The 23,584-nt window shown below is 39.7% G+C and overlaps 1 protein-coding gene across 1 annotated transcript in view; it reads left to right on the top strand.

Annotated features, from left to right (window-relative positions):
• IFT43 (intraflagellar transport 43) overlaps positions 1-23,584 on the top strand; it is a 57,010-nt gene that overhangs the window by 6,236 nt on the left and 27,190 nt on the right. The window contains exon 3 of the mRNA XM_033142443.1: positions 4,734-4,804. Coding sequence (XP_032998334.1) covers positions 4,734-4,804 — 71 coding nt within the window. The remainder of the gene's footprint in view (positions 1-4,733; positions 4,805-23,584) is intronic.

Here is a 23,584-nt window from a genome sequence, read left to right as displayed (position 1 = left end):
TCTGCTTGATCTTATTTTTTGCTTGTTTCACTCTTTTGAAACTACTCTCACCAAATTACCTTATACAAAGATCTAAGGGCTGTTTATTGACCTGCCTGTTGCCATCAACACCCCTTATACCATTTTCTTCAAATGGCTCCACATTTTACAGTTTCAAAGTTCTGTACATTCCTCATTCCTCCACCTCTCTCACCACTCCATTATTATTTTCAGATCCTGGTCAAGTTTATTTGAAAGTAAATCCCACTGAATTCCATGGGAGTTATTTCCAAAGTACGTGTTCCATAAGATTGCAACTTTTGTCTCCCAGGTTAAGTCCGTCAGAATATTCTTACTATTGGAAAGCTTGCACTTGACTGCATAATGTATAATTCTAGATTCCTAAAAAATGTATTAAAACCCAGCATACAAAATTAGTTTGAAGACAAAAGAATCATTTTCAATGATCCCCTTAATGGCTTAGATCCAAAGAGCTCCTTAGTGCCATGCAAGGGGTTTCTGCTACCTAGTGGAATTCACTTTCTTAAAACATGACAAACTGCTTTTTAAACTTTCCTCATTGCTATGTGACATGGGGAGATGGCTATTCCGTCTAAAATTGGTTTTAGTTTGAATTCTGTTCACTGCATAGAAATATTTTATGGGTTTGCCGTATAGAAATATTATTAGTACTAATTATAATAATAATATTCACAAATGCCCTCCTTTCTTTTCTGTGCATGTATGTATACAAGACACATCCACATTGTCATTCATGCTCCTGACTTCTCTTGTCCCCTTTGTGCTGATCTACCTTTCTGCTCATGGGAACTCATTTTCTTTTCTTTTTTTGTAGATAATTTTTTATTGATTTTTCTAAATACAAACCAAGAATTGTTACAATAATTTTACAAATAAGAATTATACAAAAAATAAAAATTATATCACACAAAACATTTAAATTTTAATTCCATGAACTTCCCTTCTTTCATATTATGTCTTCCTTATATCTTACATCTATATTTCGCACTTTAAATTCCTTTCCACACATTTAGATTTTCCCCTCTACACCATTCTCATTATTTTATCAATCTCACTTCCAAATTATATATCCTCCCATGTTACATATTTTCACCTTCTAACATTTATTTATAATATCTTCTTCATTTCTTATACGCCGTGAGTTATATGTCAATATTCACGTCTTGCATACCTTATCCAAGTATTCTGTAAACTTTCCCCATTCTTTTCTGGGAATTGGGGGGCACCCTAAAACTAATGTCCAGAGCTATTTGACTGCATTGCATCCCTTTGTCTTTTCTGTTTGTCATGGAAACCATCTCACAATATGAATAATATACAGGGGAATTCCCACTTACGCAGGGCTCCCTCTGTCCCCAGCTGCTGCGCGTGTCACTGAGACTCATGTGAGTGGGGATTCCCCTGTTCTGCCCCAGCCCTTGCCCCACCCCATTCCACTCTCCCTTTCAGCACTGAAAACAGCACACATGTCAGAAGGAGTGCACATGCTGATCGCACACAAGTGGGGAGACATCTGTAGTGGGGAACCATTGGCCCTCTGGATGTTGCTGAACTACAACTTCCATAATCCCTGGCCGTCGGCCACGTTTGCTGGAGCTGATGGGAGTTGTTCCCCATGCCTCAAGGAACACTTGTGAGGCACTTTTCATGGTGGGTTATACGCTGTGTTAGGAATAGGATAGAATTTGGTGTGGGTGTCGCTGAAGGATTGCCTTAATTGTTGGGCTTTGGAAAGGGTTGCACTTACAGCCATCTGAGCTTCCTATTTCCATTTTAGAAAGGATTGTTAGTACACTTTTCAGTGAGATGGAGCAGCAGGATAGGCGTGTTGCCTGGGGATGGCTTGTACTGTGACGTACATATGTGCAATTTACTTATTGGCAGCGGACAAAGAATATTATTAGACACCTCCATGTAAAAGGTTTTTTTTGTTTTTGTTTTTTTACAGTAAATAGGTTACAGTGCTTGCATATAAGACAAATGAATGTGATTCCATGAGAAGGTTCTGTGTATATTTTGGTGGTATATTTTGGTAGGATGACAAACTATGTGTAGGCTCTTTTGTGTATGTGTGCATGTACATCCATATGTGGTATGTTTTCCCGAAACATCCCAGTTTGAAATGCTCCTTTTTTGGCACTACAGCCTCTTGGTTTTGGCATCTTAAGAATCTGGAGGAATCGTTTAAAGATCAGAAAGCTCCATTCACTGCAGCCCCTGAAGGCTTCACATTTTGTGACACAGTCATTCCAGTCGACTGAGCTCTGTCGCTTGCGGATGAGCCCATATAAGGAAGGTGTTTCCTGCGTTCCAAGCTATCCGTTTGTCCCTCTGCCCTTCCGCGCCCCCTTTGCTGAAGAAAGCTGGTATTTGAAACTGCAGCTCATTCCTTCTCCCTGTTTATTTTTGGAGAGTTACTATTTCTGCTCCTCCTTAGGGAGCTATGTTGGGTCGTGCCCCCTTCTTCCAGCAGGCAACAGACCCCAATGACAAGTATTGTCTATTTCCCACAGTCACAAACATTACATCAAGAAACAATTTCCCCCTCTCACCTGTAGAAGATGCTGGGCCTTTCCACCAGAGTGTATGGCTTTTGAGAGACCCTCGGGATCTTTTCTATTCTCTTGCTACTTTCTGGAGGAATCCAGAATGTTCTCCCCTCACCCCCTTTAGCAATGAAAAAGCTGAAGTGACCTGAAGACTTTACACCTCTGCAAATGTTGTTAGAGTTCCTGATAGTCAGCTCAAACATGTATTAACAACATGTGGTAATCCTTGCAGGAGTGCACCACTGTGGACTACAGCTGGGGAACCAACTATTAAGAAAATAAGGTCCTGCTGGATCTGATCAATGGTCCATGTTGTTCAGCATCCCTATTCCAAGAACGGCTAACCAAATGGAAAGTACACTAGCAGGCCATGAACCCAGCGGTCCATCCCCTAGGATAGCTCAGTTGGTAGGGCTTTTTTATATATAGAAAAAAGAGGTGCCGGAACCAAAGTTTTTTAGGGGAAGGACATCGCAATGCTGCAGAGGTGCTGGAATGTGCAAAAGAGATGCCAGAACTCAGTTCCAATGAGTTCCGGCTGGAAAAAAGCCCCGAGTATGAGGCTCTTAATCTCAGGGTTTGAGCCCCACATTGGGCAAAAGATTCATTCATTGCTGAAGGTTGGACTAGATTACCCTCATGGTCCCTTCCAGCTCTATAATTCTGATTCTATTATCATATGTTTTGAATATTTAGGTACCATAAATTCCACTTTCTTTTGCCAGGCTGAACTACTGCCAGCTAATTTTATTACGTGATCCCAAATTCTAGGATGGGGGGGGGGGGAGAGAATCTAACCATTGTCTCCACACTATTCATAACTTTATAAAACTTTGTCACATGATTTCCCCCATAGTAGATTTTCCGCTATGCTTTAAAACCGTTCATAATAGGAAAAACAATTCAATGACTTATCACTGTGGTTGCACTTTGTATACTTTCCCCAGTGTTGTGGCATCCTTTTTTAGATGTGGCAACTGGAGTTGGTTGGGCTGAGGCCAGGTCCAAACATGTAGCAGAATGAAGTGGGAAAGTGCTGAGGTGGTAGAATGGATTGTATCTGTTTAGATTGCACAAGGGAAATAATAATTTTGAATGCTCCCCTACATTTTTTTTTAAAACTTCAGATAGAAAATGAGAACAGTCTGGCTAGAACATGTGCTAGTTTTCTCATCATGAGGGAATGTGGAACCTTCAATCTCTGGTGGTACATTTCAGATGGGAGAGAGAGAGAGAGAGAGAGAGAGAGAGAGAGAGAGGTTTGCCTTAGGTCACTTGGTGAGATTTACACCAGGGATGGATTGGTTTCTTAGTCACTGCCCTGCACTAGCTCTTTTCAGGTTATGGGGTGGGTTTGCCAAACAGATGTTGAAGGTTTTTGAACAAGTAGAACAATTTCTTAGTGAGGAAGAGACTAGGATACTATGCAAGTCCTCAGAGAGTTTACTGTATATACAGGTTTTCTGTGATATGCTACATCAGAATTTGGAATGAGAAATCTGTTTTGTAAATATTGGTGTAAATGTGTCTGCTGTGGATTTGGCCAGGGCTGCCTCATTCTTCAAAGCCTAATCCCAAGGGAAATCCCACTTCCACAAATTTAAGCAGTTATTGTTTTCTGCTGCTCCAGAGAAGCGGACACGGAGCAATGGATTCAAACTACAAGAAAGAAGATTCCACCTAAACATTAGGAAGAACTTCCTGACAGTGAGAGATGTTCGGCAGTGGAATTTGCTACCAAGGAGTGTGGTGGAGTCTCCTTCTTTGGAGGTCTTTAAGCAGAGGCTGGACAGCCATCTGTCAGGAATGCTATGATGGTGTTTCCTGCTTGGCAGGGGGTTGGACTGGGTGGCCCTTGTGGTCTCTTCCAACTCTATGATTCTATGATTCTATGTTTGCCTTTATTGTATAAATGTTTGCTGAACTTGTACCATTTATATTGTCTGCATTATTTGCTTAAATTATTATTATTATTATTATTATTATTATTATTATTATTATGAGTTTGTTTGACTGTTGATTTTGTTATGATTGGTTAAAGCCATCCTGGAGGTTCCATTCGTAGGACAGAAGGGCAGGATACGAATTATTATTATATAATAAAATAATAACCCAGGTTTTCTTTCCTGTTTCTCCCTCATATTGCTTGCTGCCTACTGTAAGCATTCGCCAGCTAAACCGGAAAAAATGCGGCAAAAAGTATGGTATGGCTCGGTTGGCGTCAGCGCTTCCAAGTGAGTGCAGTTTTGTTTAACTCAACAATGATTGAAAGTGTGCTGTTGTGGTCACTGGGGCAGTTTCCTAGAATAGCAAATATCTTCCTGGTTGTTGCTCCTTAGGTCTTTACACCCTGTTAGATGCATTTCCTTAGGCTGTTAAATTCCATTTCCTCTGACATCAGTGACTGCAGAGAAGATGCCCTTCATACTTGTCCCAGCCCGTTTTTCTTCTGGTTAGTGCAACAAAGCTGGCAGAGATGAACTCATGAATGTCTTCAGCAGCTTTGGCATACCAAAAGAAATAAAATGACAAATTTCTGTTAATTTTATTATTTATTTAATCACCCTTCCTTCCCAAAGAATGCCCAGACTTAATGCTTAAGTTTGAGTATGCTAATGAGGACATTTTATTTCTTACTAGATGAATAGTTGGTTAGTTTTCTGTTAAAAAAAACAACCCTCCACATACCAAGTTTTAAAGAAACTGAAGTGCATATAACTCAGGTAAACACTGTGTAAAGCTCCCCCCCCCCCACGATTAACACCAGTATTTGTTTTGTTTTGTTTAATCTTGTGCCCTGCTGTGCTATTTTTATTGTAATGATTTGTATGTTTTAAACAATATATATAATTGTTTTTTTAACTGTGGTTTTTTTCTACGTTTTTAGCTATTCCTGTTTCTATGTACAGTATGAGCTGCCTTGAGTCCCATCAGGGTGAAAGGCAGGGTATAAATAAACATATAACACTAATACCCTGAAATTCAGCTTGAGAGCAAAAAAAGGTTACATAGGTGTGTTAATACGTTTTGCCTGTAGCCCTATTTGCTCAAGAGTGTGCAAGAAAGGTGTGTGAGGAGGACTGAAACTAGTGATTAGGGCAAATTCTTGCACAGAACAAGAGGAACAATTCAAAGCATGTATGAACAGCAAAGCGAACAAGAAATTGTGGTCTAGTTGCCCTCAATGTAGTTCACCCACTCTTAGCATACAGTCAGCTGAAGTCCTAATATATATTATTTCTGCGGCAAAGACAATCTCCAACCAGCAGAGGGCACTCCAATTCTGTTCTGAAAGCTGATGGACACAGAGGCGCTTCATGACATCATTACCTTTTGATAAACAGACTTACAGTAAATGGCCCGTTATGTTAGCTCATGCATTATATTTATAAGACACAAGGGGAAAAGAGCATGTGCTTGCTGAAGAGATCATCAGGCGCCTGACAAAGAGTAGTCATGTTAGGAAATTTCAGTGGAATGAAGGGAGGATGGCGGTGAGAGACTCACCACGACACCTTTCTAAAAACACAGTAGTTTCTAGAGATCTGCTTTATGGAGTCTGTTACAGTTAGTATCTGTTCCTTTCTCTGATCTTGTTTAAAACAAACAAACAAACAAAACAACCAACCAATATTAATAATAATAATAGTAAATAATTTATTATTTGTACCCTGCCCATCTGGATGGGTCCCCCCAGCCACTCTGGGTGGCCTCCAACAAATATCAAAATACATTAAAATATCACAGGTTAAAAACTTCCCTAAACAGGGCTGCCTTCAGGTATTTTCTGAATGTCAGATAGTTATTTATCTCCTTGACCTGTGATGGGAGGGCGTTCCACAGGGTGGGTGCCACTACCGAGAATGCCTTCTGCCTGGTTCCCTGTAGCTTTGCTTCTCGCAGTGAGGGAACCGCCAGAAGGCCCTCGGCGCTGGATCTCAGTGTCCGGGCTGAACGATGGGGGTGGAGACGCTCCTTCAGGTATACAGGACCGAGGCCGTTTAGGGCTTTAAAGGTCAACACCAACACTTTGAATTGTGCTCGGAAACGTACTGGGAGCCAATGTAGATCTCTCAGGACCAGTGTTATATGGTCCAGGCGGCCACTCCCAGTCACCAGTCTAGCTGCCGCATTCTGAATTAATTGCAGTTTCCAGGTCATAAATTCCTGATTTCTGTTTGTTTCCATACATGAAACATATTATGTTGTCTTTGTCTTAAAGTAAAAATATATTACTTACTTGCTGTAGTCTTAATTATGTCTCTCCTAGGAGAGATAGTGGATAGGTCTCTATATTGCTGTATTATAGCTGGGGAATTGGGACCAGAGGAGTACAAGAGCATCATGAAGCGCATTTCATGAAGTCCCTGCCTGCACCTATCAGAGTCTTCTCAAAGCACCCTAAACAGCATAGCCTAAATAAAGGACACATTTTACTTCATTGTGGTTGAACACTTAAAATAATATTTCAGAAATAGACTGGAAAGAGAAGTTGCTGAATTGCAACTTATTACCAAACTTAAAACCATGGAGAGACCTGGTCTGAATAGAAACATTGGAGTCTTATTATACATGATAAAGCTACGGTATTTTTAGCCATCTCACCCCTTGCTTTTTCCTGTAAGACCAATTGCAGTCGTTAAGAGTCGTCAACAGGTTTACCACACCTATCAGCCAATCACCCATTCCCACCACCCTTCTGAGTAATACCCCTCCCCACCCTCTCACTATATATAAGGGTCTGGTGACTTCTGTTTCAGTGTATCTGAAGAAGTGTGCATGCACACGAAAGCTCATACCAAGAACAAACTTAGTTGGTCTCTAAGGTGCTTTTTATTTTGTTTCAACTACGGCAGACCAACACGGCTACCTACCTGTAACTTAAAATAATATGCAAACTACTGTTTTTAAGCAGAGCTAATGTAGAGTAGTGCCTAAGAGTATGAGGTGTAGTTGGAAAATCTGCAGGACATTGAAATATTGACTTCTATCATAAACTCACCCAGATAAGCCACTTTCCATCAGCAAAATTGGGATACTAATATTTACCATCTTACATAGTTGTAATAATGATTACAATAACATAATGTATGTGAAGCACTTTGAATAAAGTGCTATTATTATTGTTGTTGTTATTGCTGTTGCAATTGAATTTTTATACAAAATCACACTGATGCAGAATTCTAAATGATTTGTCCAGACAAGCAATATTGGAAAGAGTGAAAAGGAATTTCACAGGGATATTATATGATATATTTTCCAGCCCCATCAGCACAGAAAGCACAGTGAACAAGAAAGGAGGAGGGTGGGATTGACAACTAGCATGAATAATTAGATTGACAACACAATCCTATGCTTGTCTACTGACACATGCAAGTATATATAGGATAGTAGCCTAATTACCTCATTTGGGGGCCAGAAACTTGCCTGTACTAAATTGCGTACCAGAGATGATGTTGTTATCCTGCTTTCTTTCCTCAAAATAGGCTCCAAATTGCTGACCGTAATATAATAACAATATAGATGGATAAAAACAATACAGTAAATAAAACTCACCATTAAAATGTGCAGAACTTGAAAATTTTTTTTTTTTATATCATACTTTTTTATTAAATTTTTACTTTAACATACAAACATAGAACTCGTCAATTATATTTACATTGTTATTCCATAGTTTATATTTCATTCCATATATTTGTGTCGTATATCCTCCTTATATTCTTTTTTACCTCCTATGAGTTCCATTCTTCTTACAATGCAAATCTGTCATTATTGAACCCCTCCCTATTCCTCCCCCTTTCTTTCCCCTCCGGCTTCCCCCCTTCTTCCTCTGTTTTATTCTTTCTTTTGTTCAGTTCTTGCGGTTTCAAACCTCTTTATTGTTTTTATCCTATGTTCTTAATTATTTTCATCTTTGTCCTCATCTTTTCCTCTTTATATTCTTATATATTTCCAACTCAATAAAGTGTTCTAGATCAAGCGATGAGATTCTAATTACTATTTCAAATTCCACATATTCTATTCAAATATAATAGAAATTTTCCCCATTCTTTTTCATATGTTCCACTTCCTGTTTGCCGAATTTTCACTGTCAATTTTGCTGTTTCCATATAGCTCACCATTTTTTGTCTCCATTCATCTACAGTTGGGATTTGTTGTTGCTTCCAAACTTGTGCCAATAAGATTCTCGCACCTGTTGTTGCGTACATAAATAGAGTCACATCCTCTTTTTCTACATCCTCTCCTACCATACCCAACAAGAATGCTTCGGGCAGTTTTTTAAATGAATATCTATAGATCTTTTTTAGTTCATTGTAAATTTCTTCCCAATATTGTTTCACTTTAATACAATTCCACCACATGTGGATGAAGTTTCCCTCCTTCAACCCACATTTCCAGCATTTTTTATTTCCTGATTTATACATTTTGTACAGTTTAGTTGGGGTGATGTACCATCTGTATATCATCTTGTATATATTTTCTTTCAACTGTACTGATGCTGTAAATTTCAATCTTATATTCCACAGTTTATACCACTTTTCAAATTCAATATTGTGGCCTAGGTCCATTGCCCATCTAATCATGACACTTTTTATCTCTTCATCCTTGGTATTCCACTCTAATAAAAATTCATATATTTTAGACAAGATCTTGGAGTCATTTCCCATCACTATTTTGTCTAACAGTGTCTCCTCCTGATCAAATCCTCTTTCTTTCTTATCTTTTTGGAAAACACTATGCAGTTGACAGTATTCCAACCATCCTTGCAGCCTGTCTTTAATCTCTTCATACGGTCTTATATTGAGTTCTTTCTTATCACCTATTAATATGTCTCTATATGTGATCCATTTTCCCTCAGTATTGGTTTTTTTTATTGTAAAGGCTTCTTGAGGTGACAACCATCTTGGTGTTTTTCTCTCAAACCATTCTTTATATTTGTTCCAGACTAAAAATAATGATTTCCTTATTGTATGGTTTAAGAAACCTTTGTGAGCTTTAATTTTATCATACCATAAGTATGCGTGCCACCCGAATCTATTTGAGAAGCCTTCCAGATCTAATAAATCTGAGTTTTCTAGCTTAAGCCATTCTCTTATCCATACAAGACAGGCTGATTCATAATAGATCTTAAGATCTGGCAGTGCAAAGCCTCCTCTTTCTTTTTTATCTGTCATAATTTTAAATTTTATTCTGGGTTTTTTGCACTGCCATATAAATCTGGAGATTGTTTTCTGCCATTCTTTAAACTGATTTTGACCCATCACAATTGGTATAGTTTGAAAGAGGAAAAGCATTTTAGGCAGGATCATCATTTTAACTGTGGCTATCCTCCCCAACCATGACAATTTAAGTTTTTCCCAAATTTCCAAGTTTTTTGTAATCTCCTTCCACGTCGTTAAATAATTATCCTTATATAAATCACGATTTCTTGCTGTCAGCCAAATGCCTAGATATTTCACTTTCTTCACCGCTTTTATTCCTGTTTGTTTTTCCAGTTGGTCTTTTTGTTCTTCATTCATATTCTTCACTATCATGTTTGTCTTTGTTTTATTTAATTTCAACCCTGCCAGGGCCCCGAACTCTTCAACTTCTTTTAACGCTTCCTTTAATGAGTATTGCGGATCTTGTAATGTTAAGACTATATCATCTGCATAAGCCTTAAGTTTGTATTCTCTATAGCCTTGTCTGATGCCTATTATGGCTTCATTTTTCCTTATTTTTTGAAGCAAGACTTCTACAGTTGTTATAAATAATAAAGGTGATAATGGGCAGCCCTGCCTTGTTCCTTTCGTTATTTTAAAATTTTGAGTAGTTTCATCGTTTACAATAATTTTTGCGTTTTGATCTCTATATATCGCCTCTATACACTTCATGAAGTTCTTTCCAATACCCATCATCTTCAGATTTTCCTTCATAAAACTCCATGAGACGTTATCAAACGCTTTCTCCGCGTCTAGAAATATCAGGGCTGCCTGTTTGTCTATTTTTTCATCCAAATATTCAATTATATTGAGAATATTCCTCATATTATCTCTTAGCTGTCGACCCGGTAGGAAGCCTCTTTGGTCCATCTGTATTTGATCTTTCAGCACCAGTTTCAATCTTTGTGCTAATATATTTGTAAATATTTTGTAGTCGCAATTTAATAAGGATATCGGCCTATAATTTTTGACGTTTGTTTGTTCCGATCCTTGTTTATGAATCAAAGTAATATGGGCTTCTTCCCATGTCTTAGGTATCCGACCTGTCTTCTCTACATTCCATATTACTTCCTTCAATGGTGCCATTATCTGTTCACTCAATTTTTTATAATATTTGATAGGTAGTCCGTCGGGCCCGGGCGCTTTTCCATTTTCTCCACTTTTAATTGCATTTAAGATTTCTTCTTCTGTTATAGGTTTTTCTAGCATATCTACCTGTTGTTGTGATATTTCCTTTAATTTATGTTTTCCCAGGTATTTTTTTATTTTCTCTTCATCCTCTTTTGGTGCTTTGTATAATTCTTTGTAGAATTCCAGGAATGCGTTCTTTATCTTTCCTTGTTTGTCCAATGTCTCGTTGTTTTGAATGATTTTATTTATCGTAGTTGCCTCCCTTCTCTTCTTCAACTGCCAAGCTAACCATCTTCCGGTTTTATTAGCAGATTCAAAATTCTTTAATTTCAGTATATTCATTTTCCACTCTACCTCCTGGTTTATTAGTCCCTCCATTTGTGCTAATAGTAGCTTATATTTCTGTTTTATTTCTGTATCTTCCGGTTTTTTAGCCAGTTGATTTTCTGCTTCCTTTATTTTCTTCAATATATTTTCTTTGTATTTATCTCTTTCTCTCTTCTTAATTGAACTCTGCTGGATAAGATAACCTCTTATTACTGCCTTACTGGCATCCCATACTACATTTATGTCAGTTCCTTTATTTAAATTACATTCAAAATATGTGTTTACTTGTTCTTTCACTTTTGTTAGGATCTTTTCATCATCTAATATAGTTTCATTCATTCTCCACCTAAAGTTTTTCTTCCGTCTAGTCTCCCACTCCATGCATACCGCCCTATGATCCGACAGAGTTTTTGGTAATATTTCTGCTCTATTAACTCTGGTTGTTAAATCTTTCGTTGTCCATATATGATCGATTCTGCTCCAACTTCTATTTGCATCTGAATAAAATGAAAATTCTTTCACCGTTGGGTTTTTCCATCTCCATATGTCAATTAAACCGTTCTTTTCTGCCATCAATTCGAATATCATTGGCAGTTTCCCTTGATTCATTCTCTTTTTCTCTGATCTATCCATTTCCAAAGATGGTACTCCATTGAAGTCCCCCATCAGTATAATTTTACAGTCGATATAATCATTTAATATTTCATCTAATTTCTTATAGAATTCCACCTTATTATCGTTTGGTGCGTAGATTCCTACGACTATTAATTTTTCCTCTTCAATTTGAACTTGCAGTCCTAAAATTCTTCCTTCTTTGTCTTTAAAGATTTGCTTCGTTTCATATTTATTTTTTACGTATATCACCACCCCTCTCTTTTTCTGAGTATCCGAGGATATAAATTCATTTCCCAGTTTTTTGTTTTTAAGGACTCTATTATGTTTTTTTATCACATGAGTTTCTTGCAGACATATTATGTCTGCCTTTTGTTTTTCCAATACATGTCCAATTTTATTTCTCTTATTTTTATCATTCATGCCATTCACATTCCACGAAATTATTTTAACCACCATTTTGTTCGTTTAATTAAATAAATTTTTATTTCACTTTAATTATCTCTATAAAGAAAAAGCTGCAAGATCTTTATGAGGCTATCTCTTTAATCTCTTGTTCTTGTATCTCGTTTTCGCCTTCTGACTCCGATTCACCTGACTCCAATTCAACTCCTTCTATCTTTCCTAATTCCTTATATCTCCTTCCGAATTTCTTTATTTCCAAGATAGAGTCAATCTTAAATTTTTTGTCTTTATAGAAGAAAGACACTCCCTCTGGATATTCCCACCTGAATCTTATCTTATTTGCCGTCAATATCTTAGTCAATCCTTTATAAAGATTCCTTTTGTGCAAAAACCTTTTCGGGATGTCTTTAAACACTACTATTTGTTTCCCATTTACTATCCACTTTGTCTCTCTCCCTTTCCTTAGAATTTCATTTCTTACTTCCATAGAGTTGAGGGTTACTAAGCAGTCTCCTGAGTATTTCTTTGCTCTTCCCTGAGTTGGGTTAGGCCTAATCCTGAAAACCTTGATAATCTGATTCTCCACCTCTTCCATTTTCCAATCAAGCAGTTTAGCTATTTCTTCAACAATTTTCCCTCTTAAATTCTCCCCTGCCTCTTCTGTTAAACCTCTAATTTTCACATTTTGTATTTTTTGATTCATTTCCAACAGTGCAATATTGTCCAAAGTTAATTCTTGTATTTTCTCCCATTTCTCCATTTCTGCCTTAAATTTCTCTCCTTCTTTCCTGTTCTCCCTGACTTCTTTTTGAACTTTCTTAGTTTGTTCTTCCACTAACTGTACTTTACTGCTTAAATCTTTCATTTGGCTTGAGAATTCTGTCACAATTTCCGTCAATTTTTCCCCAATACTTTTTTCACTTTCTTTCATTTCTCTCCTTAATTCCCTTATTTCAGATAATATCTTGGCCAAATCCCCTTCCCCTTCTATTTCCGCCTTAGAAGACCTTCTTTCCATTGGTGTTGTTATTTTTGTAGCCTTATGTGCCATTTTATGTGTGTTATACTCCCCTTGATCACTAGAGGTCGCTTTTTCCACTGCCTTACCAGTAATGTTTTTCTTCCCTTTACACACCAACTTAATCTTCCACTAATACATTTGGTATAATTAATACAATTATATGTTCAATTATATATTATACCTTGTACATTGTGTATTATCTTTTATATTCTTTGTCAGTTCTCCCCTTTTTCCTTTCTTATCCCCAGAGTCTAGGATTCGTGCCCCACAGTCTGCAGAGTTTCTATTTCTCCTTCTGCCGCCTCCAATAACCCCCTCCTCCGCTTGGCTCTTCCTCTTTCCACTTTTCCCGTGGTGGGTCGAAGTTGGATCGTCTCTAGGTTGTAGGTCGATGTTGGGTCGTCTCTAGGTCTTTTTGTTACCCCCCTCAGTTCAATCTGGGGCGTTAATAATTCAGCGTAAAGTCTTTAGTATCTCTCTCTCTCACACAATGTTTCTTAATCCCAGCGACTTCTTGACAAGATGTACAGCTTCTAGTGAACCAAACGGGATTTTTCCCCCACCCTTTTTTGCGTTCTCAGTCTTTCGCAACCCTCACCCTATGAAAGCTCCACAATTCAAGTTTCTCCAAGGTTTCAAAGTTCAAAGTCAGAGTCTCTTTCTTATAGCCCAATATCTCGTCAGTTCTTTGTCAGCAACATAAAAACAGCATTCCCGTTCATTAAAGTTCGTTACAGTACCTTTCGGCTTTTCCCAGCGAAGCGAACCTTCCTCTTTCAGTTTGTCTCTTTGTTTCAGCGTTACCACCTCTCAGCTACTTTGTCTCACTTACTCAGCAGTTCCTCCTTCTCAAAGCTCTACGCCCCGCGCCATTTTCTCCCGCAGCGCCCGAAGGGTTTCCTTTCTTTCCGCTCTCTTTGCTAACTCCCGTGTCTTTTCTCTCTCTGTATTTTAATCTCTTTATCTGATGTTGCAGACCTTCGGGAGTTCTTTTCTTTTTTCCGGAAGGTCTCTCCGCTTTTTCGTGGAGTTCGAGGCAGCGCTTTGCAGGTTAGTTTAAATCCGTGCGTCCGCGGCTCAACCCGGCTCCCTCCAGACTCTTCAAAGCGAGTCCGGTATCCGAGCTGGGGAACCTTCTTTGGACGCCGCCGTATCTATGCCTCCAGAACTTTATCGTCCTGTGTTTGGGTGTTTGTTTTTAGCCTTTAACAAACCCCTTATCCCTGCAAAACTCGGGTTACCTCCTGAGAGCTAACCCGCACTCCTTCCGATCCGCGGAGAACCCGGAAGCCACCTTGCAGCGCATTACCCAGCAACTAGAACAGAGCAAAATGATTAAAGAGGAATCAGACTAAAGCACAGGAAAATAACATCTCTCTAATGGGTGCCTGAATGCATAGAACAGGGGCATCAGACCTTGGGGAGAAATTTGATGTGTTTTGATTTACATTCAAGATCTGAGCCCCTGTAAGGTGGGGTGGGGTGTGGGGGCTAGAAAGAAATGTTTCTATAAGGGATGAATGTTTTTCTTCCTGAATAATCTAGGCAAGATGGTAATGTACTTAAGACCTAAGAGCCTGGTGGATCAGGCCAGTGGCTGATTTAGTCCAACATCCTCATCTTTCAGATGCCTATAGGAGACCCACAAGCAGGACTGGAGCACAAGAGCAGTTTACTCTCCTGTGGTTTCCAAAAATTGGTATTCAGAAGCATACTGCCTGCAACTGTGGAGGCAAAACACAGCCTGCTTCGTGGCTAGTAGCCACTGACAGACTTATCCTCCATTCATATGTCAAAGCCATTCAAGGTTGGTGGCCATTCACTGCCTCCATAGCTTAATTATGCGCTTCATGAAAAAGCGTTTTCATTTGTCTGTTCTGAATCTTTCATCATTCAACTTTTCTGAATGTCCACGCGTTCTACTGTTATAAGAGAGATTTTTCCCTCTCTAGCCACTTTCTCCATGCCATGTATAGTTCTTTGAAATTATTTCATGTTGCTTCTTGCTCACCTTTTCTCTAAATGGAAAAAGCCTCAAATGCTGCGACCATTCCTCATAGGGGAGCTGCCCCACCCCCTTGATCGTGTGGCTTGCTCTTTTCTGAACATTTTCCAGCTGTACGATATCTTTTTGGGGGTGCAGTTTTCCGTATGAAAACTTTCAGATTGTACCTCAAGAACATCTGTAATTCAGAAGTGTTTTGAGAGCTCACTCTGCAGATGGTTAGAGGGAGGTGAAGTGTCTTTGGAAAGATGTGAAGTTAAAGAGACATCTATCAGTGGCAGCTTTGGGTTCTGAGCTAGCAATAAGTGGTTGAGGCTGACAAGTCTTCAAGCATTTAAGCACCTGAGGCTTAGCACCTCAGAACTGGAAACCGAACTGGAGACTGAATCCTTAATTTGACAACTCTAGAGATGTGAAAATCTGCTAATCACAGATGGAAATTAATTTGATTTTAATAGGATATTTTCCATTGATGATCTAATTTTTATAGTTTCCCATCCCACGTCTTCAGAACAAGTTGGGCTCTGAATTCAAATTATTAATAATGCCATCGTATTTTCTTTGTACATAGTGACTCTTAAGAACTGATAAAATCTCAAGAGTAACTCCTCTCATGCTAGCAAAAGCTTCTATTGCCAAAGTCAGGGTTGCAAATTGGATGTTTATTTTTGGCCACCCCAGTAAACATTCAATAGAGGGGGGTTATGCAGAGATATCGCCACATACTTTATTTTAAAAATGTACTGCTTAATATAATAATGTGGTTGACATAAAAATAAAAAACCCAATATGGCAAATTTCAATACATTTTCTTAAAATTAGACAAAAATGAGATAACAATAAAATGTAACTATTATCACAAATCAAATTGAACCATTAAGACATTAAAAATTAAGAGAATTATGCTGTTCATGGCTAGCATCCTGTAGGAGCCACTTCCACTATTACAATGGAACCCCCCCCCCCGCCCCGGCTACTGATACCTACATACTTCCCGGTTCATAGAGAGGTTTCTCCATTCAACATTTTAAATGGGAGGGAGCCAATAAATGTCCCCTTTGGGTGTTTGAACCAGCCCATAGTCTAAGAAGGGGGCTTGCTGGTGGCACTGCCATGGCTCCTGAATCTTAACTACCTTTAGATGAAAGCCTTTCCCTATATGCTTCCACCTGTTGATGTCCTTGCTCAGGGACCGGGAGAGGCGGGGGGCGCAGGAAGCAGAGTGAGTGAGCAGAACTTGGAAGGAAGGAAAGGAAGTCTGATTAAGTTTTGTCTCGAAGTGTCTGTTTTTGGGTTTGTCCCTGCATTGATCTGCAAGGGAATGAGGCAAGTAATGGCCCCTTGGGGACCTTCAGGACTTTCTTCTCAATGTCAGCCGTCATTTTCAATCACCCTCTCCCTCCCAGCCATTAATTTTGGCCCGGGATCATGGGGACTTGTCCATCTATCACACCTAATTGACACTAAATGATCTGTCAGTTTATTGATGAACGGCAGGAGTGGAATTGTCACAATATATTTTACTTTCTAACAACTCCTCCTGACAATTTTACCTTGTCCATCTCACTCTCCTCACATAAATCTCCATTGGCCTCTCGTTCCTTCTCTTGGGCTGTTCTGGTGCCAGCCGCCTCCATGCCATCAGCACGCATCAAGGGCATCAAGATGGCGGGAGAGCTGCAGCGTGTGGGTTTGGATTTTTTTTCTTCTTTTTATAGAGTGGATGTTCCAGGAATGCTAACTGGCTCCTGTCCTCTTCTCCTTCAGTGTCATTGCTGGGGTGGTTCTCTCCTTGCCTTTTCACAGCCAATTCTTATGTTGAGACCACGAAAAAAGCAAAGGCAAAGGGGGAAGCTGAAGACTTAACTTAAGGATCTGCTACCTGTACAAAGGTGGCTGTAGAGTAAATTCAGTGTTCTGTTCTTTGGGTTTATTTGTTCTGTTAATCCTAGAGGTATATGGGTAATCACCATTGGTTGTTGCTTTTCTACTTTTTATCCAGAAATTCTGGAAGAGCAGGATTTTTACAAAATAGGGGCAGGGTGGTAGAGTTTTGTTACTCTGCTTTTTTCTTATAAGACCTGATCATTTTAAGACATTGTTTTCTAAGTAGAGTAAGTCAAACAGTAAAGCTGGAGAAGGTGCAGAAAATGGCAACCAACATGATAAAATGTATGGAGTATGACAGAAGGTTACTTTGCGGGCTTTTGAGCTTCGGAAAAAGTTGAAGAAGAGAGGACATGATCGAGGTGTATAAAACAATGCATGGTTCAGACAAAAGATAAGGAGAGGATGCTGAATGGTGGAAAGTTCTGGGTGGAGAAGGTATTCCCAGCCTTTGGGGCCTGGAGACACATTAACACAAAAAAAGAGGCATTTCAAGGAAGAAAAATGGGCGATGCTCAACCATCTCCAAAAACCCCAAAGAAAACACAGGCAACAAAAACCACACAACCCACCACGCCAAAGTTAGAAAAATAATATAAAATTGGTAAGGGCACAGGGCCTTCGCAGGTGACTAAGGACATTATGGTGCTCAAAGGCACCACATTTGGGACCCCAGGAATAAATAAATGGAAATGCTTCACGCAGTGAACTGTAATTTACAAGAGGCAGTGATGATAGTCAAATTATGTGGCTTTAAAATAACTTAATGGAGATAAGGCTATCAATGGCTCTTTGTTATTTGCAGTACAGTCGTACCTTGTGTTACGAATGCTGCATGTTGCGTTTGTCGCGGGTTATGAACCCGCCAAACCTGGAAGTACCGGAACGGGTTTGGAAGTACCGGAACGGGTTCGGCAGTTTGCACATGCGCAGACGCGTCAAATGACGTCATGCGCAGGAGCGCCAAATTGCGCAAGCATGCGCAGATGCGGTGCTTGAGATGTGGACTGCTCATGATGCGAATGGGGTTCCGGAACGGATCCCATTCGCATCCAGAGGTACAACTGTATAAGAGGCAGGATGCTTCTGAATACCAGTTGCTGGAGAACATGAGCGAGAGAGTGCTGAAGGGGAGGGCTTTGGTACATAGGGCTTACTTGTGGGTTTCCCAGAACATCTGGTTCGCTATTGGGAGAACAAGATGCTTGACTACATGAGTCTTTGGTCTGATCTATCAGGGATGTTACATTCGTAGGCGAGTGGTATAATTTTTTTTATGAGCTTTAACACAGCACCTGATGTATAGCTTAATACTGAGAGAGTCGGGATCTGAATTGTATCTAGTAAAAGAGCTGATGTTGGAGGCTGCTATGCCACTAATTATAATTTTGTGTTTATAATGCGAATATTTTTTGTTTCATCATAAATCTCCTTTGTGAAAAAGAATAAAGTTGCAAACGTCAGAAAGTTGGCTGCTTTGTTCATCTTTGAATTTTGCTGCTGTCACTGCCCTCTGACAAAGGACCCTGGAAGTGATATATACTAGCATAACCATTCCCAGGATCAGAGATTTTGCTGGGTGGAATATGGCTAAAGTGCACACCATGCTGGTGCTAGTAATGACGGAGCTGAAATTCCCCCCAGATTTTCACAAATATCATTGGCAATTCTAGGGCGGGGAAATTATTTTACCTTGTAAAGATTTCATCTTGCTCTCACTTGATCTCACTCTCATTGATATCCTGTAGTCAAATCTAATTGACTATGTAGCATAGCGATTGGCTAGGGTCACCAATGTGGTTAATCCAGGAAGCACGTTTCCCGCATTCAATTGTGTTAGTGATGCAGTCACGTAATCAAATCCACTTCCTCCTGCTCACTATGTGATCCCAGGGTGGGGTTGAGAGACCAGAAGCAGACATAGAAAACAATAAAATCAAAAATTCTTTCCAGTAGCACCTTAGAGACCAACTGAGTTTGATCTTGGTATAAGCTTTCGTGTGCATGCACACTTCTTCAGATACACTGAAACAGAATAGAAAACAATAGTCCTTGATATGATGATTTTTTTTAAAAAATGTATGTGTTGCCTTTCAAGACAAAATATAGCTTTCACCAAAACTATAATACAGTGTTACCCCAGGTTACGCACGTGATCCATTCCGGGTCGTGGTACGTAACGCAGGCGTGCGTATCATGAACGCACCAAAAAAAAAAACCAAACCCCGGAAGTAGCGCAATTTGAGCGCTTCTGCGCATGTGTGAGGTTGCACGCGGGTCGCACGCACTCCAGAAACACTTCCAGGTTGCGGGCATTCGCAACTCGAACGTCCGCAACATGGGGTGTGCGTAAACCGGGGTACTACTGTATACACTATATTAATAACACAATATAAAACCAAAACATTACAGCATTAGAGCATTAAAACAACAACAGTTAAAACAACAGTTAAAACAATACAGCACCACATATGAAAAATCAGTTTTGAAATAATAAATGTTTTCAGTGTCTCTGTAAAATCCAGTAAAGTAGGATTTTTAAAAAGTGAATATTCACACATTAGAAGTAGCTATAGGGAAAAGACTATTTCACCAAAACTGCTGTTTTACTTCCAAAATCAACACTGCAGAAAATTCATAGTAACCCTACTAAAACATACACGTTATAGACAACCCCATGTAATTTGGGCAGTTGCAGCTGGGTCTTCAGCATTGCACTAAAATCACTCCCCCCCCCCATTGGAGTAGTCTGTACAAAGAAGGAGAATCATTCACTTTACATTGATCAAAAATTTATAGTTTTTAGCAGATAATGTCTTGGAGCTAAAACAATAATCCAGGTAAAAGCAGAAGTAGTTGCTGCTCTTAGCCACTGGAAATTCTGTCCTGATTCTGTAGTCTGAGTCTCTGGCAGATTCTGTCCACAAGACCATATCATAAGGACTGAAAACTTGGCCTTGCGACCATATCATAAGGACTGAAAACTTGGCCGTGCTGCATTCCTGTTTATGCAAGAAGTAAAATTCTGTCCTTTCTCCGTCCCTTGAGCCAGTGGCAATCTGCGAAAGCTCCCCATGTTTTCAGTAGCTTTGTTTGGAAGCGGAGAGATTTTGAATGCTACGAGCCTAACAAATTGCTCTGTTTTCCCTTTGATGAATCCGCTCTTCAAGAATAAAATGTCTGTGAACATCAGTACTCTCCTTTCCCTTCTGTTCTTCTAGCAAGAGGGCGTCTTCAAGGGGCTTTCGTTTTGCGGGTCACTCATAAAAGAAAAATGGCATAGACAGGCTAGGAAGTATGTTCACTGCCATGCTGAAACATCCCCTTCAGCTGTGATGACAGAGCTTCTGCATCTGGACCTACAGCATCTTTGATATTCCAGTCCTTGGCTCCCTGCAGAGCTCTGTCGATCCCCATCCCTCACAACTAGCACTACTGGGTCACTCTGTCTGTGTATGTCACTCTCCAGAAGTGAAAAAACTAGGCACTGTACTTCCTGCGTGCCTACATTGGCCTTCTGTTTTCGGAGTTTTCAAAGTAACATGACTCTTTGAGTACAACACCACTTGTCGTAGGGTTCAGGACAGTCAACGTTGGTTTCCAGAATTATTGCTGAAAGTAATTTTTTGGAGATCGAGATCATTTCTTGAATGCAGAGGCACAGTCTGCAATGCATGATGGGTCAGCTGCTCATGAAGTTGAACAGAAGAAAGACAGATATAACTACTGAGGGGGGGAGTCTTTTAACTGAACGGGCAGTTGAACTCTGGGCGGGGATGATTGAATGAAAGTCCAGAAAACATGAGATCTCTTTGTATTTTTCTGCCGGGGGGGGGGGGAGGGAGAAGCTGTGAAGAATTTAAAGCAGAGAATTGCTGGTAAGAGAATTAAATGGAAATGCTGTTGTAAGTTTAGTCAGAAGGGGGCAAACTTTGCAAAGAAATATGCACAAACTCCAATACAGTTGCAGCCTTGGCAGTCTCTGTCCTACTGAGTTCGGCCCCATCAGTACTTATTCTCTATGGATAAATTGGGTATTAAGGGTTGCCCAAAGTGGACTGGGGGCTGTGACAGAGTTAGACGATAGTATGGCCTCCCAGCTTTAAAAATACAGGTCTGGTAGGAAAGAAGAAGGCAGAATTGACTGCTGTGCAAACACTCAACTCATTCCATTTTGTTAATGCACCTTTTGCTTTTACCAAACCTCAGAGCTATTCATGTGTTGCTCACCTGAGTTATAATCTCATGGGTCATTCACCTTGTTTTGCCTCTCTCTGAAGCAAATGTGCTGCCTGATTGTGTCTTGTTTTACCCAGACTTTGTTTTTTGACCACATCCAGTCAAGGGTGACAGGATGAACTTACTTCTGCAAAGAAAACAAGGTTCCAGCATGATATTGTTTACCTTCTTTTTTTTAGAGAGAACTGTTAGCGTCAGCAGGTATTTTCCCAGAGGTGTATATTCTGAACATAATACTTGCAAGTAGTAATGGCTGGTAAAGGAGTAGGTTTCAGGAAGATGAAGGCGATATCCTTCAAGGTGTTCAGATTTCTCTGCCTAATCATTCTGTTTCATATATTGCCCTGTGATGTGGCATCGGAAATTTCCCTGCATTTTATTTTTCCGTGGGAAAAAATATTCCATTTCATAAATTCATTTGTAACAAAGAATGGATTGCAAGTTTAACTGTTTCAAAGTTTTTTCCTTTTGTTTACCAAATACAAGTAAAACATTCTAAAATTAGATCACTCAGGGGCATCAGAAAATTTCCCAATGCAAACTGAAAAGTTTTACATGCAAACTACTTATGCAACTTACAAATGTGTAATTTGGAATTTTCTGGAAAACCTGTCTCATTGATGGTCTCCAATCACTCTTCGACTACACACTCCCATATCCAATATATTATCAGAGTAGCTTATGTTATTTCCCTGTTCTTTACCAGCTTCACCACTCATATGCAATTTATTCATTTTATGTTGCATGCCTGTACAATAGGCTGACCTCCTGGTGCTCAGCTGTATGTACTGTACTGTACCACAACAAGGAAGAATAACTAGGGCCTGCGTTGAGCTACGGATATTACAAAACATCAAGGGCATTTGCCCACATTTGTCCCACTTATGTCCCCTGTTAAAACAGGTTAACGGTGTCTAATTAACTACTGAACATTGTCATCCTGCATGAATATAACATCCTTGCTCTTCTTGGAACCTGGCTATTTTATCTCCATTAAATCTCCACAGTATTCCATTAAATAGGAGAGAAACATTTTAGCAGAGATGATGTCTACATTAGTGCTGCCTTTCACCCTTCAGCACTTAACCTCTGAGACACTGGCACTTATGGAGGAGAATTGCCTCCTCGCCCAAAATCTGGTGCGTAGCTTAGGGGGAAAGAGAAGAGGGGAAGCATCAGTGGGTGTAAATGAATGTGTTTAGAGAAGCTATTCCTATTTGAAAAGTATATCCTCTGATAGGCTTGACAGAACCAGGTGTTGTAGTCATCCATGTTGTTTCCCTCCCCTATCCCAAAGCCTCAGGTTAGGTCACCCCCCCCCTGCCCGATTGTTTACCTCATGAGATAGGTTAGGCTGAGAGATCCTTTTCAAAAGCTGGGCTTTATTTCTGAAAAGACCTTTGAACTGGGGTTCCCTGTGTTCAGACCTGACATTCTACCATTAGCATTCTGCCGGCTGGTTCTCTTGTGTGTTCACACAGTGACTAACTCGTGACAATGTAAACTGTTTGTTTTTATTTTTCCTTTATTTTATTGACAGGATTTGTGTTCTGCCCTTCATCATAAGCAATCTCAGGCCAGATTACAAAGTTCAGAACATTATGACATTCTAATACACACTAATTTAGACCTACAGATGGAAATTTAGAAATAATCACTATAATTTAAACTGAAGTAAAATAATCTCACCGTACTAGAAAAGACTGTGGCCAGGTGGACTCTGTGCCTGCTCACTCTTCTCTCTAGGTTCTAGTTGTTGAGGGACAACTTCAAGGCCCCTCATGATCTTCCTTCTTATGGTCCTTCATCTTTAAACTAGACTTGGACTAGAAAGCCCATCAGAGGATGCCTTTGAATAGATGACTGTCCTTTGACAGCCCTCCAAACCAAGAACTGTTTTCCGTAAAGCAGAACACATGGCCACCCTAGTTAGAAGCTCTGCGGTGTAGGAAAATGAATCCTGTGCCATACTATCTCACATTAACAAGAAATAGTGGCAGTTGAGGCCACATTTGAAAACATTTGCCACTTAGAGACAGTGCCTGATTCTATAAAAGCTAAGGAGACAGATATTTCCAAGCCCTTTAAAGTACTGCCTCTTGATTTTTTTGGTGGCAGTCCTTCCTTGCGGGCAGAACATGTAAAGGAAAGCCCTGTTTTGTTCTTGGTCATGCTGTGCCCCCAC

The sequence above is a fragment of the Lacerta agilis genome, chromosome 1, assembly GCF_009819535.1.
Source record: "Lacerta agilis isolate rLacAgi1 chromosome 1, rLacAgi1.pri, whole genome shotgun sequence".
In the NCBI taxonomy this organism is placed as follows: Eukaryota; Metazoa; Chordata; class Lepidosauria; order Squamata; family Lacertidae; genus Lacerta; species Lacerta agilis.
This window is presented reverse-complemented; position numbering and strand designations above follow the sequence as displayed.